General features: G+C 34.7%; 1 protein-coding gene across 6 annotated transcripts in view; it reads right to left on the reverse strand.

Moving 5' to 3' along the window:
• The window catches only part of LOC138696338 (CD2 antigen cytoplasmic tail-binding protein 2 homolog), a 155,381-nt gene that overhangs the window by 109,864 nt on the left and 26,494 nt on the right, over positions 1–19,023 (reverse strand). For 5 of the 6 annotated variants that reach the window (XM_069821146.1, XM_069821148.1, XM_069821147.1 and 2 more), the window contains exons 4-5: positions 12,219–12,365; positions 1,428–1,606 (exon numbers count right to left, since the gene is read on the reverse strand). In XM_069821146.1, the coding sequence (XP_069677247.1) occupies positions 1,428–1,592 (165 nt within the window). In that variant the 5' untranslated portion in view covers positions 1,593–1,606; positions 12,219–12,365. The remainder of the gene's footprint in view (positions 1–1,427; positions 1,607–12,218; positions 12,366–19,023) is intronic. The other variant, XM_069821145.1, reaches the window with a different exon arrangement.

Below are 19,023 nucleotides of genomic sequence, written 5' to 3' on the forward strand. Positions count from 1 at the left end.
TTAAAGTTCCTTTCCAATATCCGCTAAATACATTTATTCCTTTCCAATATCCTCTAAATAAAGATTGAGTTCCAAAACCCACTAAATACAAAAAAGAACATTAATTTTTGGCAATATGGTTTATAATATTTATATGAAAAATTATATTGATGTTTTCTACTTTCAAGTTAAGTTCACTAGAAAAAAAAATCAGTCATTTCAAAATAAAAACAAAAGCAGTAAAAGTTTTTTTCGTTTCCTGAAAAATTTGCTCAAATCGATTTAGAGGGTTTTGGAACTGCACGCCTCAACTACAATATGTAGGGTTTTTCAACATGCAATGCAATTATTATGGCCATCAGGTATAGAGCATGACAAGGTACTTCTGATTGTTACCGATGCAGCATCCAATATGTTAAAGGCAGTAAACATACAGAAAGATGGTATGCATCACATGTCTCGCCCGAACAGCAGAGGAGGTTAGACGCCATTCAGAGAGATGTATGTATTATTCTCTTCTGCAGACTGTACAGTACAGAGTGCTGCGTACTCTGTGTACCTATATCCTGGAGTGAGTTGGCTTTCTTTCACTGTACACATGCTCCAATGTCACAGGCCTAGTGATCATATAAAATATATCCGACCAAAGGTCTTAGGACTTCTCATTTCTGCACTTCTATTCTTTGAAGTTGTCAGAATGTTAAGGTTCATGTTTCTGAGCTATATTACAAAGTTGGAATTGCCATGACTTTATAACATTTCGAAATGTCTCTGGTAGACTTTTTTATTATGTCTTACTAATAAAAACTCTTATACAGACATTTAACTGTCTTATACTTACACAATGAATAACTCATTCATAATTCGTATGTAAATTCCAATAATCACTACATATGTCATGTATAACAGTACAACTGTTACATAGCTATGTCATAGTTTCGTCATTACTTCATTACAAAATGTGATAGAATAATAAAATTGTGGTTCTCTGTTGCATCCGATTCTGAGCGTTAGTGTGCCACGCTAAGTATCGACAGTACAACTGGACCTGGTCGATTACCACATTATATTTTGGTCAAAGAGTATAGCTACAGCAATATTATTCTAATTCTTCTGTGCTCCTTGGTTTGTTCTTCTGTGGTTACAAGGCAACCATCATCGTAAAATGACAATCTATACAAACAGCTGTTAGAGGGGTGCCCATTTTTTTTATCTCTGTACAACACTCAAACAAGGGATTTCTGTATATAACTACTGCAAAGCAATTCCCATGTATAATTACAGGCTGTTTATACATCCATAGCTTATGCATGGTTTATTAGTAATGTTTTCTGTCCCAACTCTACTTAAGTCTCCTATAAAAACTATATATGGTTTATTAGTAAGACCATATATCTCTGAAATTTATGTAAGAAAGCCATTCTAGATATTTATCTAAATGAACTTACCAACTTCGATATATGTTCATAGCTTTCCTGGTAAATATCCATGTTACCAGTTTCACTAAGGAGACGATTAGCCAGTTCTGTCAAATCCGTTAGTTGCTGTTGGTTTCCCTGTTGACCATCATCTTGTCCAGCTTTCTTTTGCCACCATCGCTCTGATGCTGACATAGTTTTGTTGCCTCCTGAGGAAGTAATAGTTCTAATTTTTATTTTGCATTAAAAAATTTAAAAGACCATAAATTAGTGAAGAATAATAAACAGAGCTACCTCTGATTGAAGTTCTGGCTGATATGTACATCTATTATCAGGCAGTAGGTACATCACTTGATGATATGTATCAGAGGAAGATTAATTGTTTGTATACATCTGAAGTCTGATTAGTGTAATATGTAACTAGTCAGCGATGTATGCAATTATCTCCTGGCCTAGATGCCTCATGAGTGATGCTTTATGGTGTCACTTATGAGGTTCAGACCTGTCTTCGGACAGTTGACTAAACCACAACAATAAGCAGATCAATATTAAGATATAGAGATTGTATAGATAGTTTAAGAAGTAGGAGGAAAAGAGGAAAAAATGGAAAAAATGGAAAAAATTGGATTTGGACTGATAGATTCTGCCCTTGGGCAGACAATTACGAATGAATGAAATAAACAGATACATAGAAATTGAAAATAAGGACTGCATTAATAAACAAGGTAAAGGAAAATATAGTAATGGATTATCTGCATCATATAAAATGAATTCAAACATGATTTGAGAATATCTTAGAGAGAGAAAAGTGTCGCTTTAAGAAGAGCACAAGTTGTATACGCAGTATTGTAAAAGAACGACTTTTATAACCATATATCATATTTTATTGGTTGTGAGAAACTTAAGGTAACATGAACAGTAATTTATTAATACTTTAAAAAAATTTACAAAATAATATTCCCAATAATTCTGAGAAACGACAATATAAACAAGTTGAAAACAGGAAAACAGAAGTCCGTAAAGAATTTAAGAATAGCATGATAGCAAGATTTCAGAACCAATAAAAATGAAAAGAAAAATGTGACTGAATTGTGATCTACAACGGATATTAATGCTTATTTTATGAAAGAGAATACAGCTAGAATATATTCATGAACAATACAATTAATACAACATTGTATGATGTTACGCTTACGAAATTATGGAAAAATTTAAGATCATAACACATTATATAAGTACTGTACCACATGTCTGGCTTATAGGTTTAATATTACGACGTTTTATAACTTTCACTGTATTAAGATTCCAATTCGAAATTGTTGTAAATATGATGATATCTATGACAATTTATGAAAAATACCATACTTTGGTGCTGGTGTGGTGTGCATGATCAGAATGAGCAAAGATGACGATATGAACACCTCAACAGAAATTGTTCTGCATTCTTTCACTGATGGAAATGAAATCTGTGAAGTGTAGACAACGTGCATTTCAGAATGAATTTAACTTTGGCATCACAAAGATGTTCCTACCTAGATGTGAGCATAGTTAAATGGGACAAGCATTAAGAGAAATGGGCTGTATTGTGTCCGTGCATGGAAAGCATAGTAAAATAAAGGTCTTTGAGAAAAAAGTGGAAAGATTCACACGACCTTTGCAAAAATCCTAAGGAAGTCAATTCGAGCCGAAGCATTCACTTGTCCTCCATGCTCACTGGATCTTACTCATCTGAACTTTTTCCTGTGGAATTTTGTGAAGGACCAAGTGTATCATGTACCTCAGGATAACTTCAACGATTTGTGACACAAAATTCGTCAAGCTATCCACAGTACAAATGTTTCTGAATATCTGGTTGGAGGTGGAGTGCAGGTTGGATATCTGCCATGCCACTGGGGGGGGGGGGGGTTGCACATATGAAGGGGTGGATTCCAAAGTGTCCTAAGTTATTTTTTTTTTTTTAAGATTTTAACTTGCTTTATTCACATTTTAATTTATCCTTTTCCAGTTTATAGGGCTATTGTTAAATTTATTTTACCATTTTTCGTCATTTCTCTCATAACTTGTCATTTGGACTTATGCCAGTTTGGAATCCACTTCTTCATATCGAAGTTCCTTGAGTGTGACACAAAATGCTTGAGTCTCTGTACCAGAATACACGAGGTTTGCCAATAAATTATGGTAACTTTTTAAATTCTGTTGAGTCTAAATCGACATTTTTGTGTATCCTAATCACGCACACTATGCCAGTGCGACGATGTGGAATTTTGCATGAAGCCACAGATATCATCACATATACAAGAATTTCGAGTCTGAATCTAAAATCTAATACAACTAAAGTTATAAATAGCTATGATGTTAAACCTAAGCTGGACTCACTATATTATAAGATAATGGTACAAATGCATAATGCAAGAACTGTAAACGTTTCAAATGCTCCTAGTTGCTTCTCTTCACTTCATCGTAATGTCCATGTTTCTGCCCCATACAATGATACACTCCACACAAAGCACTTCACTAGTCTTTTCTTTAGTTCTTTCTCCAGAGGTCCGCATAAGATGCTCCTTTTCCTAATAAAAGCTTCCTTTGCCATTGCTATTCTCCTTTTGACTTCTTGTTACTGCTTATAGTACATCCCAAGTATTTGAAGTTGTAAACTTGCTCTATTGCCTCATTTAGAATTCGCAAGTTTACCTTCTTTATTTTTCTTCCTATGACCATGGTCTTCGTCTTGTTGGCATTTATATTCATTTCATATCGCTCACAGCTGTCATTTAGCTTTAGTAGCATATCCCTAACTATCATCTCCTCATCTGCTAACATTGTCATATCAGCAAATCTTATACACTTTATTCTTCTTCCTCTTACTATCACTCCGCCCATGTTCTGAAAACAGTTCTTCACTAAGTCCTCCAAGTAGATGTTGAACGGGGTAGGTTATAAAGGGCAACGTTGATGTACTCCTCTTCCTATTTTGCTTCCTTCTGACATTTCTTCTCCTATCCTGACTTGACTCATTTCATATAAAGGTTACTGAATAGCCTCTGCTCTTTCCAATTCACGCCAATTTTCTTTAGGATCCCCATCAATTTCGTCCTATCCATTTTGTCAAACGCTTTTTCTTGGTTCAAAAATACTATAAGAACTTCTTTATTCTTCTCTAGGTATCTTTCGTTGATTGTTCATAGGACTCCAATTGCATCTCTCGTACCTTTTCCCTTCCTGAAGCCAAACTGCTCTTCTTTCAACTGTACTTCCATTTTCTGATTATATGTATACTTACATGAAGTACAAAATGTTATGATGTAGTACAATTATCACAAGGGACCATACTTTGTCCAACGAGGTTATAAGATTAAGTATTACTGGAGTTTTAAGTAGATGACGTGAGTACATCTAGCAAGCGAAGTACTTGACAGATTGCTCACGTGACTGTGTTCGGCAGAACAAAACATGGACTACTTTAACAATTACACTAATATTTACAATTTAAATTATTTACATTATGTATACTAAACTATGCTATTTATATATATAATTTGAACTGGTAATGGAAATTACGGGACAATGGCTGAATGGATTTTAATAAATGACCCCTCATTTTGAAGCGTGAAGCTCAAAGTTTTTCAGAAAAATAGTAGTTTTCAGTGAAATGTCAGTTTTCCTACATAATTTTCCTATTTTCCAAAATCCATCTTTCATCAGTTTTGAGAAATAATTGCATTTCAAAATAAAACAAAACACACACTACAATAAACTACAAGCTATTACACGAAGGCCATGATCTGCAGCATTGCTGACATATTTAGAGTTGAAATTCAATTGGTTATTAAAAACTTCAAGATTTACTAAAAATAATTTACAGGTCTGATTCTCCGGTGTGTAATTTTCTGAGTATAGCTGTGTATTGGATATTAAAATCTACAAAACTTGAGGTGGTTTGATGACATCATTACCATTAGAAATTAATTATTAATATAGTTAATGCCATGCTGTTAATATATCAACTACAAAACTTGCGTAAGATAATAATATTATTATTAAAAATCAAATATTTTATAGTTATTAATAAAGTGGGTTGGGTCTTTTTCATATATTTAATTATTTATTTCTCAAACTATGGTCCGAGGACCACCTGTGGTCCTCGAGGTCTGCCCTTTTGGTTCTTCAAAAAAGACAGAAGAAAAAATAAAATTCAAACGAATTTCTTATCACACTATAGCTGAAAATCTCAGTTTGGAAATGAACCATGGCAATCGCCTTTCACTTTTTCTCCCAGTACTGACATTTTATGAAATTTATTACCCTACTCGTCTACCGAATTCGCACTCTACCCTCAGCAACAAAAGAGGGATGTAAAGCACTATGAACGTGGTGTTTCTCGCCACCTTTTCCCTGCACATCCCGTGTCTGTAACCCAGCCAGGGACCACCCGAATTCATAACAGAGGTCCAAAGTACCGAATCTTTTCATGTATTTATGACTTTCTTAATAGTTTTGCCGACACCCAGTCTGCACACTGAAATGGTCACATACTGTACGTCGTACACCAATAATAGAACGTGCCAAATTGCATATTTACTTGTTGGAAATCAGGCATGTTTCTGCATTAATTCTTTTTATTTCTGTTTTTCCAGATGACGATATAAGAAATTTTAGACTCTGTCTATTTTAAAATCCGGGCAAATCAGATCCAAAAATTCAAATTACAATACTTTTCTAATTATATTTTTTGTACCCAATCACAAGTAACTTAAAAAGGTGGTCCTCACTTCAAAAATATTTGAGAAACGCTGTGCTAGAGAAATTATGTAATGGACAACTAACGTCTACTTTTAAAATTCCCTTAAAATGGGAATGGAGATGATTGTAACCATAAGGGAGATTTAGATGCTGTTGTGGAATGTGGTTGTGAAGATGTTATTTTTGTTTGTGAGGATGTTGAGTTAGAAGAAAATAATATGATGGCGCTGATATAGGCCTACTACATTGTAGGTTATGTTACCAAGTGTGTAAGTGTAGTAGTAAAGTGTGTTAGATGTTGACAAGTTTATACAGTGATCAGACATTAGAGTATTCCAGTGATACAGTAGAATTGAATAATTATTTAAGAATAATAGACAGAGGAGGACTCATGTGGCGCACACAATTCGTAACAAATGTGACTGTACTTGCATATAATGTATTCCAGTGTTTAATTTCGGACAAATATGAGAGCGACTTCATTAATGCAACAAATCAAAGGCGTCTCTTGAAAACATTAATATGTGAACAATGTGAAAGTGTTGGTAATAGTGGTAACTTTACAGTGGGTGATTGCGAACATTCCACAAGTATGCTAGTTTCTAGAGCCACAACTAGATTGGCTAATATTCTAAAATGAAACAAGATAGTATTGCCGGTGCTTCAGGAACAAGAAGAAAATTGCAGAGTTTCACAAAAAAACAGGTACCGATAACAGTGTGTATTTAAATGACATCTCATGAATAACTATACTGCTTCTACTTCTTCAGAGAACTGCGCATTCCTGTCAATTTTCTGCTTTCTTAACTGTCGTTTTTCTGTACTAACAGTAGTAAGAAACGAGCTTTGAATGACTTCCGCCGAATTTGGAATAGACATCGACTGACTTGAACTGTCAACATAGAAAACAAAAAATCACTACCTGTTTAAGAGTTCCACACTCAATCGCTTTCACCTTCATCTTGACAATAATAAAAGCCTAACCTAACCTAACCTAACCTGTCACTAAAATCCTAAACTAATCTAACCTAACCTAACTTGTCACGGATTCGCCTATACAAGACATAACAAAAGCCTAAACTTTCCTAACTTAACCTGTTAAAGTTTCGTATATGCAAAGCATAATAAAAGCCTAAACTAACCTAACCTAACACTAAAATCCTAAACTAACCTAACCTAACTTTTCACAGATTCGCCTATACACGGCATAACAAAAGCCTAAACTATCCTAACCTAACTTGTCACAGTTTCGTATACGCAAAGAATAATAAAAGCCTAAACTAACCTAACCTAACCTAACCTAACACTAAAATTCTAAACTAACGTAACACAGATTTGCCTATACAAACACCCTAAACTACCGTAACCTAACCTGTCACAGATAAGTACGTAAGACATCATAAAAGTCTAAACTAACCTAGCCTGTCATAACACTCTATTTTCTTACCCCTACACACTTCCCTGAGGTATGAAAATGGCCGAATTTCTATGCAAACTAGCGTGAAACGTTTGTAATGTCTCGTAAGTTATGTTGGTACGACATGTAAGACTGCTGAACATGCATATATCCACAATAGGAAAAGAAGTCAATCAACTCTCGTTTAACAACCGCAGTACGTAGTAGTAGTAGTAGTAGTAGTAGTAGTAGTAGTAGTAGTGGTAGATAAAATAATAATTATGCTGATTACTGTCTTGTTAATATAATTTACTATTAACTAGAGTAAATAACGCCAAGCACCGCTATTAAATATACCCAAGAGAAATGGCATGCAGAGCATGCCCCGTTTGTATGACGTCACGATTCTGCTATCCAGTCCTGATAAAGAACTTATAGCAAAGGCCCCGGCAGAACCCTATGAATGAATGAGTGTATGCCCTCTTGTTCTCTTTTGTATCCACTGTCCACGTAGAACTACGTCCTGACCGGGAATCGAACCCATGCCCACTGGATTTAGAGTTAGACTCGCTGACCCCTCAGCCACAACGGTGGACTAACTCTGGAATTAACTGGCACTGTCCTGGTGGAGTGGAAGAGAAGGCCTGATGGCCTTAACCTTACCAAAATAAATAAATAAGTAGTAATAATTATTATTATTATTATTATTATTATTATTATTATTATTATTATTATAAATAACCCACACTTGTTCTCCTTGTCTCCTTAGCAATTTGAATAATAGTTGGAGCAAAGGCTAGAGAATCGTATAGACAATTTTTTTTTTTAATGAGAGATTGTGACCTTAACAAATCAGTACATATACTCTTTAATAAATTTCCTCTTATGTAATAAAGAAAATTTTCTAACTAATTAAGCCATACATAGCACTAATACCCGCAGAAAGAATGATTTTCGTATACCATTATCAAATTTATCATGCTATCAAAGGGGAATATGTTACATGGCAATAAAAATTTTCATTGGTCTTCCTGAAGACATTAAGAATCATAACCAAAACCCTGCATTATTTAAGGTAAAACTAAAAAATTACTTAATATCTCACACTTTTTTATTCTGTAAATGAATTCTTGACATTTCACTGTACTATGTAAATGTTTTAGTACTATTAAATGGTAAACATATTGCATTGTATATATGTTAAGGTACCAGTATTAATTCTGTATATATATTTCATATTTGCATTTTTATATGTTAAACGTAAGAATTGGATATGTTAGGCTATATTCTATGCTATAAAGCAACTGTAAGAATATTATGGAAAAAATTAAACTATCTGCCTGCCTTTCTGCCCATCCATCTGTCTTCACCTTGATCATCTTGTATTTTCTTTGTTTCTGTATTCTCTATTTTCTCCATGTATTTTGAGGAAAAAATGTTACATTTGTTCGTACCAAATTTTCTCTTTAAAGGACAAAACTAAAATTCTTTCAAACATCTATTATCATAATACACTGCTCTCTTAAACTGACTGAGCATATTGGGAATTCAATAGATTTCCAAAAATAGGCTATGAAAAGTTTCATATAAAACAATGGAAGATAAAATTAATGTGCATTAAATTGTGAATTATTTGAAAGAAACATCATATATTCTATGTGACAATGTCATAAACTGTGAAGGAACGAAAGTACTTGCATAATATCATATGAAATATACACTGTCTACATATCGAAATAATGGTCTTTATACATTGGGAGGAAAAAACAAAACAAGAAAAATATATATTTTCGCTGCCAAACACTTCACCATTCTATTTCATCACATTCCTCTTAAGACATTCAACTTCTTATGTAGGGTTCCAAAACAATTAACAAGTATGAAAAATACGTTCGTTGTATCCTGGCAGTAATATTAATGCAATTTTTACACACCAAAAAATGTTGTAAAGTGACTTTTCAATACATATCATTACAGCTTTAAAGCAACTATTGAAGTAATGTCTATAAACTACAAACAAATATTATATGTAGGCTACAGATATACTAGGTTTGAAGATTATGCCAATTGAGACAAAATACACACATATGGAGTGTTGACAAATTTATACAGATGGATTTCTTGTATCATATTCAGGAATGCAGAAACTGGGATGAATATGCCCTGTCTTTTCATTTGACTATTCTATAGGAGAATATACAACAAATTTTTAAGTTACTGCTATTTACATATTACTTACAAATGGCTCTTAGAAATCCTGGAGGTTCATTGCTGCCCTCACATAAGCCCGCCATCGATGTCTATCCTGAGAAGATTAATCCAGTCTCTACCATCATAACCCACCTCTGTCAAATCCATTTTAATATTATTCCCCCATCTGTGTCTAAGCCTCCTCTAAGGTCTTTTTCCCTCTGCCCTACCAACTAACACTCTATATGCATTTCTGGCTATTTATTTATATGTTTGCAAAATTTCTTATATAGATTAAATAAATACAGTAACAAATATAAATGGCACTCGGGAGGAAATTAAACGCAGAATAAATATGGGAAATGCCTCTTATTATTCAGTTGAGAAGCTTTAGTCATCTAGTCTGCTGTCAAAAAATCTGAAAGTTAGAATTTATAAAACAGTTATATTACTGGTTGTTCTGTATGACTGTGAAACTTGGACTCTCATTTTGAGAGAGGAACACAGATAAGGGAGTTTGAGAATAAGGTTCTTAGGAAAATATTTGGGGCGAAGAGGGGTGAAGTTACAGGAGAATGGAGAAAGTTACACAACACAGAACTTCACGCATTGTATTCTTCACCTGACATAATTAGGAACATTAAATCCAGACGTTTGAGATGGGCAGGGCATGTAGCACGTATGGGCGAATCCAGAAATGCATATAGAGTGTTAGTTGGGAGACCGGAGGGAAAAAGACCTTTGAGTAGGCCGAGACGTAGATGGGAAGATAATATTAAAATGGATTTGAGGGAGGTGGGATATGATGATAGAGACTGGATTAATCTTGCTCAGGATAGGGACCAATGGCGTGATTATGTGAGGGTGGCAATGAACCTCCAGGTTCCTTGAAAGCCAGTAAGTAAGTAAGTAAGTAAGTAAGAAAGAGTAAATAAATTTTAATTATCAGATTGAAGGGCAGCCATACAGACTATAATCTTACAACAGATCACGAAAAAGACTAAAATAGCCTACAAGATTTAAAAAAGATGCGTTATCTAACTAAACTACAGAAAAAAAAATAGTTGTTTCCTTCCCATTGTGACATGAAAGAAATGAAACAGTAGACTTTTGGCTAAAAAGAAAACTGAAATTTTACAACAATTCAATAACAATTATTCTGTAAAACAACTAATCAGAAGTAAATTCAGATCTGCCCAAAACAATAAAATTCGGATGGGGCAAATGACACACCCTGGAAATTTTGAATGGTTAACCTCGAGATAATCCCTCAAGGGCCACATAAATCAGGTTGATAACAAGTCAGGTCACGACTGTTTGACAAGCCACCTGCACAGGGTAGGAATTTCCCATACATCAGCCCGTGTATTGTGTGATGCAAATGAAGAAATGAACGTGAAACATGTCCAGGGATGCAAAGCATTGCTAGAACAAGATAACATCATACAAAAATATTGGAGTGCAAGACAGCGATTGACTTATTGTCAAGTGCCTAGACACTGGACCAACAACAATATATCACCTGTACAATATAATTGCAACATTCGTATTTAAAAATATGTAACATTCAGAGAGGTAAATATTACACTACAACCAGACTTGCAATCGAAGCTCATGCTGTAAACCTGCTGCATTCCCATGTGGGCTGTATTTTATAATTTGGGTGCGCAACTTGAGTCCATAGCTTGAATAAAATCGATTACATATGTTACACATCGGGTGATGCAAGCAACATGATGCACGGCACATGGAGCATGACACATATCGCCATGTTATTTGATCTAATGAGTCGTTCAGTATTGAGTCATCGGATGATGAAGATCTTCTGCTATAGTCAATAATAAGAATGCGAAGATAAAGGTGTAGGTTTTGGATTCATTGGTTGAAAATCGTGGTGCTTGTAATGTTTTATTGGTAGAGTTAGCATAGCATCCAGACAAATTCACAGAATATTACAGAATGTCGAAAGAATTATTTGAAGATGCGACAAATTGTGAATATTCCTAATAGATGGAAAACATGTATGAGTATTACACAAGCACATGGAATTTTCACTCTGATTTCTGTTGAAGACTTGGGTAGAAATAGTGTTGGTGCTAGGGTTGCCAACTATTTTTGAAGAAAATACGGGAGACTAAGTGGTCTACAATATTTCACATAAAAAATTAAAAAATTATTCAATTCAATTAGCGGTACTAAAAACAATTTTATTCTACATTTTGGCAGTTAGGCTTAAATTAAAGTATTTTGAGATATTTTACCTAGCGTAATAGTTTCAAACAAATTGTAAAAATTCCCTGCATGAGTAGTTGAAGTTGACTGTGATTTGCAGTTCTGATTTGATTAGATGTGTCGCGTTCCTGTTTCGAACATCTGAGGATGGTGAGACCTCATATGTGAATATATGTATATATCAATGTTAACAGTATTCAGAAACTGTTGTTGAATACGGCCATAAAGTTATTTAAATATGTGCTCCTGCATATATGACTTACCGGTATATGTCTAAAATGCAGGTAGTAGGCCATTGACGATACAGTGAGGAGAGTTCGGCTGGCACCGTGGATCGTGTCCCAGAATAGCTCAGTTGGAAAGAGCGATCAGCACACAGAGCTGAGAAGTTCTGGATTCGATTTCCAGTGCTGGAACGAATTTTTCTCAAAATTAATAGGTATCTACATGTTGACTACTAACAAAAAATAGTAGTCTTGATTATTCAATGAGGATGCGAGACCTTATATACGGATGTATGTATATATCTGTTCACTTACTGTTCATAAGAGAAAACACTCTTTGTATAAGCTTAGATGCACATTTCAGTGCATCTCTAGAACAACAGAATCCAACATATAAATCACCTTCAACCATGTAAAAATTAAATGTTTCAATTCATTTTTACATTATGCAAAAATAAGGTAGAAAAAGGCTCGAAGAGAAGAGAAATGCTGAAGTCAGGAGGTTGTTAAAAATTGGATGGTGCCGTATGTTCAAAAATGGGCGAACCAATGTCCGTGATGAAGAGAGAAGTGATCGACCGAGTATCGTGAATGCAGACCTGATTCATTTGGATGACGAAAGGATTAGAGCAAACCGCAGGTTTACCATATCAGAGCTTAGTGAGGATTTTCCACAGATTAGTCGTACTCTTCTGTACAAAGTGATTACCGAAGATTTGGGCTACTGGAAACTTTCTGCCAGATAGGTGCCTAAACTTCTTTCTGAGGAACAAAAGGCTCAGCGGATGGGAGCAGCACTGTCCTTTCTTGAGTGTTACGAAAGAGAAGGTGATGCTTTTCTCGATCAGAGTGTGACAGGAGATGAGACTTGGGTGCGGTATGTGAATGCAGAAACAAAGCTTCAATCAATGCAGTGGGGCCATACTCACTCCCCGAAAAAATTTACAAAGTGTCGTCAAACACTTTCCATGAGGAAACTTATGGCAACTGTCTTCTGGGACAGAAAAGGAATTTTGCTAGTGGAGTTCTTGGAGAGGAATGCCACAATTAACGCTGAGCGTTACTGTAACACACTAACAAACTTGAAAAGGGCCATTCAAAACAAACATCGTGGCATGTTGTTATCTGGGGTGATTTTCCTGCATGACAACGCCCGACCGCATACAGTGCGTCGTACTGCAACCAAACTGCAAGAGTTCAACTGGGAAGTATTGGATCATCCTCCCTATAGCCCAGATTTGGTGCCTAGCGATTACCATCTCTTCATGCACATGAAGACGTGGCTTGGCTCGAAGTGCTTTAACGATGATGAAGAGTTGAAAACCAGCATCATAGGTTGGCCGAATTCTATGATTGCGGAATTTCAAAGCTCGTCAAACGCTACAACAAGTGTCTCAATGTGACTGAAAACTGTGTGGAAAAATAAATTAAAGTGTACAATTTCAAGCGTATTGTAACCCAATTCTTTAACGTCATTCACAGGTTTGTAAAAAATAAACGGAAGTTACTTTATGAATAGCCCTCGTAGAACAAAGATACATATTGCTTTTTTATATAAAAACATTCTAGCATCCCCAGAAAGAGTAAGTTACATAACTCGTGCTCAGAGGGCATTCCACATAATGTTAAGATATTTTATTAAATAACAGAGTAAAAAGTAAAAAAAAGGAAAAAGAAAAAAGAAGAAGAAAAAACACATATCACAATAATTTAAATTTTCTCTCTAAACAGCAATTTTAATTGATTTTTTTAAATAAGGAGCATTAGTAAATTGTGTATTTGGGAATTTAGCTATTAAGTTATCATGTTATAAAGCCTTGGACCGAAGTTGCTACTGTGATTATATGCTACAGCTATGATACATTTAGGTTCTGTTAAGCATAATATATGTTTTCTGATCTTTTGGTTTTATATTTATGTCAGTGATGTCAAAGCAAGCGCATTTTTCTGACCTTGACGTCGTGCGCAGGCATCAAGCGCTAAGTTGGAAAGAGAAGGGTTGTGTATATGAATAAGCAGCCTATAGGATTAAGAAAACACTGGTGCACAAACTTCAAACGGAACGTGACATTTTATGTCGTTATTTTTATATGGCTTCTTTCTGTTTGATATTATCTATATTGTTTGTAAAACAAAAATACTAATACCAATTTCTTAATATTGCAGTTGTGTTTTAAATGTTAATAACATAATAAAGAGATAAGAAGGAATATTCACATAAATTCCATAGTAGTACAACTATACTGTACTAAATGGATGAAACATGTCATTCATAAAGAAAGTGATATCCCAAAAAAAGAGATTGAGTATGACATGACAAGTTGTAATTGATATTGATGATACCTTTAGCCCTATAAAAATAATCAATCAACTAATCAAAAAAATATTACAGTACAAAGCAGTTACCTAGGTGCATTATATGTTTTAAGTGTAACTAATATTCCATAACAAAACTCTTATCGCATTATGCTTTTAAGGTGATATTGGTGAGCAACTTCCTATCATCAGAATATTAAATTATTTTCTCGAAACGTGCTGAAGCTATAGAGCTGACATTTTTACAACACATGGGGAGGTATCTTTTGCTTATGATGTAACAGTAGTTGCTTTGTTAATAATTCATTTCCATGCGAATATTTTCAAAACTTTTAATACACTATCTTCAGTAATACGCATTTACGGTATATTAAATTAACGAAAACATTCTGTAAGGCTACTAAATAAATAGGCCTATATCTGAAAATTTCACTTTTCTACAAAGAAAGTTGAGAAAATACGGTATTTCTTTTGGACAAAAAAATCAAACTTGTGAAAAATGAACATTAAAATTAAAACTTATATTTTTATAATGCATTTATACTTCCAGACAAATCTAAAAATTAACATGGATACAGTTTTAATAAGTTCTCTTCCCTTTATCTATTGAATCAGTGCTGGCCATCCCTGAACATAGCTCGGCCAAGCGGCATATACTACTTCTTTCGTCTGTCTCTTTCCTTTCCGCTGTAAACTGCTCAGGCTCTCCTCAGCTCTAAAGCGCGCGCTTGTTCCTGTGGGCATCAATTGACATGACTGATTTATGTGAATATAAATTAAATATATTTCGGTTTTTATGTACGAAATTCAATAATACATTGTTATGAATTTGATTGAAGTCAAATACTTTAAATCCTGAATACAACAGTTCTGAAGGGTAATCAAGAATTTATTAAGGCATAATTTTATTATTCTTTTCTGTAGCAGTTATTGGCATGAGGGAGGTACTATTAGCACTATATTAACTTCGCACTTTCTTAAACATCAACCATAGTACACCAACTATTTACTTTTCTTACACATACTGCTACCACCACTAAAAAGTTTTGATCAACACTTCAACCATTAATGCTTCATTATACTACTCTGATTGCTCTCTGCAATTCTTTTAGTTGGTTATTTAACGACCCTGTATTAACTACTAGGATATTTGGCATTGATTGTATTGGTAATAGCGTGATGGTATTTGGCAAGATGAGGCCGAGGGTTCGCCATAGATTACCTGACATTCGCATTCGTCTTATGGTTGGAGAAAACCTCGGAAAAAGTACCAGTAATGAGCACAAGCTGGAATCGAACCCATGCCCAAGTGCAACTTTGGATCAGCAGGATCCTTGTCCTTGTAAGCTTTTTATTTGTTATACACATTAATGGTAACATTTTCACAATTCACTTTTTTGCTTTAAAAACCCAACAATTATTGTGTCTACTTACTGACTGATGTCCACGTTTGTCTTCAGTGATATCGTACACCGCATCATAGAATAATGAATCCACAGAGAACTTGATTTCTTCTTTTCACTTTTCATTGAAAAATATTCCAGCATAAACTTTTCAGAAATATTCTCTACTTTTGTTTTTTACACCACTCTTCAAACTTCTTATATTCCTCTTCATACCTCTGTCGCGATTTTGTTGGAATTAATAAATCAGTACAGCTGTTAATGCAATACCATTGACACTTATATTTATAAATAGTCGTGGTGACAATACCGACAATAATATTCTTCAAATGTTTCTTGTACATGGCCCTCTATATGAATCGATCACCTACAAAGCAAATGTATATAGCTTCAAATGTTTCTCGTACAAGCCCCTCTATATGAATCGATCACCTACAAAGCAAATGGGTTATTTGTAAGAAGTCGTCGCTGAACGATTCACATCGTTTATAGTTCACTTCTATTGTTACACAACAAGATGGATGCACTGAACGATTCACATCATTTATAGTTCACTTCTGTGAACGATTCCATTGTCTATTGTTACACAACACACTAAACCTGGAGTAATTTAAGCTTATTAATCAAATAAATAATTCTACTTACTGTTTTTTATATGCTCACCTGTATGTAATTTCTATTTTATACTTATTTCATTGTTATTTTCCATCCAAAGATCATTAAGAACGATGAATATTATTTAATATCTCCTATCTTTCTTCAAATAGTGTTCATATGCCATGTTAATTTTCATTTGTTTTCATAAGTTAACAATGATGCACATTGGAAGCAACATATAAGAAATTATTTTCCTACATAATCCACGCTATATTCACGTTGTTTTGAAATGATTAATCGAAGATGATTTGCTTATTGTTTATTACACGCACATTTGTATGTAATTTCTATTCCATACGTTTTTCTTCTATCCCCCGATCATTAAGAATGGTGAATATTGTTTATGCTTGTTTCCTGTATTTCTTAAAATAATGTTATGTGGCATGTTAGTTTTTATTCGTCGTTATTTACGTAAAAATGATGCACCAAAAAATAAAAAATAATAATAATTTCGTCCTCACTCCACATCCCATTTATTCACATTTGTTTTTCAGTGATTTATTAAAGAATGTACCGGTATTTAAAATACTAATAATTTAGAAACATGTTACATAAATCATCCTTGTGCCAAAACAGAATGCTCCCTGGACCAAACTGTCGTATTTTGCAGTGGTCATCAGTACTCGCTGAAATGGGTAATAATAGTATAATAAAATAATGTTGTACGTAGCATTTAGAAACATGTTACATAAATCATCATTGTGCCAAAAGAGAATGCTCCCTGGACCAAATTATCGTATTGTGCAGTGGTCGTCAGTACTCGCTGAAATGGGTAATAATATAATATAATTGTTTTGCACGTAGCAAGCGGGGTATTGGGGCTGCAAACCCCGATGATGATCCGACGTGTAGCACATGATGTAAAAAGCGGGGTATCGGGGCTGCAAGTCCCGATGATGATCCGACGTGTAGCACATGATGTAAAAAGCGGGGTATCGGGGCTGCAAGCCCCGATGATGATCCGACGCGTAGCACATGATGAAAAAAGCGGGGTATCGGGGCTGCAAGCCCCGATGATGATCCGACGCGTAGCACATGATGAAAAAAGCGGGGTATCGGGGCTGCAAGCCCCGATGATGATCCGACGTGTAGCACATGATGTAAAAAGCGGGGTGTCGGGCACTTAAAAGTGCCTTTTGGAAAGCATGGTGATGCGCATTTGACAAACCCAGTGTACGTACTTGCTAATAATCCCTTTTTATTTGTCGTTATTTACGTAAAAATGATGCGCCAAATAATAATAATAATTTCGTACTCACTCCACTTCCTATATTCACATTTGTTTTTCAGTGATTTATTAAAGAATGTATCGGTATATAAAAGACTAATAATTTAGAAACATGTTACATAAATCATCCTTGTGCTAAAAGAGAATGCTCCCTGGACCAAATTATCGTATTTTGCAGTGGTCGTCGGTACTCGCTGAAATGGGTAATAATATAATATAATATAATAATGTTGTACGTAGCAAGATCGATTATTCAATTGATAGGATATTTTATGAGGTTGTCATGACTGAGGTATCTATTGTCAATTGCTTTTATTTGTCAGAAGGCCTTGACTGACGGGTATATAAGGACTGGCGCTCTTAGTGGTGGAGGTCGGGGTTTGGGACGGCTCACAAGTAACAAGAGGAGAAGGGATAGAGACATCTAGTATTTTAAAGATTTATGTCGTTCACTAGATGAGTTGATTCAACTAACCTGGAAATAATGTGAATCGTTCAGCGACGACTTCTTGTAAATAACCTATAACCAGCAAATGTATATAGCTGGCAATAAAAATTTTACATTTAGACAATATTCAATTTTAGATTATTTTTTTTTAATCAAAGTGGATAAAACTTTGTACGATACACATGTCGTAACTTCATATTACAATAGTAGACTGGTTATCAAACTCGGCCTGCAGCCTTGTTTGGTGTGTTGTGTGCATTTATAATCGTTAGTTGAGTGTTTAGTTTTGTGTTGTGGGTTTATAATCGTTTTCTGAGTGTTTCATTTACACAGAAACATTTGCATAGACCTAAAAATAGTGAAATAAGTATAGTTGTAGTGTTCAGTTTATTTATAGTTGTTATATTTAATTGGCTAAGTTGTTAATAATGCCTAGGAAGAAAAATATTAGATCTGTACTTAGTTCTGCTCTGAATGAAAGAAGATGGGGTCCTAAAAGAGTGAAACAAATTGAGAAAAATTTCTCGTTTTTCATGAAATTGTAGCTTAATATAGGTGTTCAAAGTGGCCACCATCAGCATCCAAAAACTATTGATGCCGCCGAACTGTTCCACGAACTAAGTTCTGTAATGTGTCCAGTGTCATAGCTGCACATGACGTTAAATTTTGATTTGTTCTCGTAGCACATCCAGTGTAGCTGGCGTTTCCTGATAAACAACATCCTTTAGGGTCCTCCATATGTAGAAATTGGTGTTAGGTCTGGGGACTGTGCTGGGTACTCGACAGCACCTC

Source organism: Periplaneta americana, chromosome 3 (assembly GCF_040183065.1).
Source record: "Periplaneta americana isolate PAMFEO1 chromosome 3, P.americana_PAMFEO1_priV1, whole genome shotgun sequence".
Classification (NCBI taxonomy): domain Eukaryota; kingdom Metazoa; phylum Arthropoda; class Insecta; order Blattodea; family Blattidae; genus Periplaneta; species Periplaneta americana.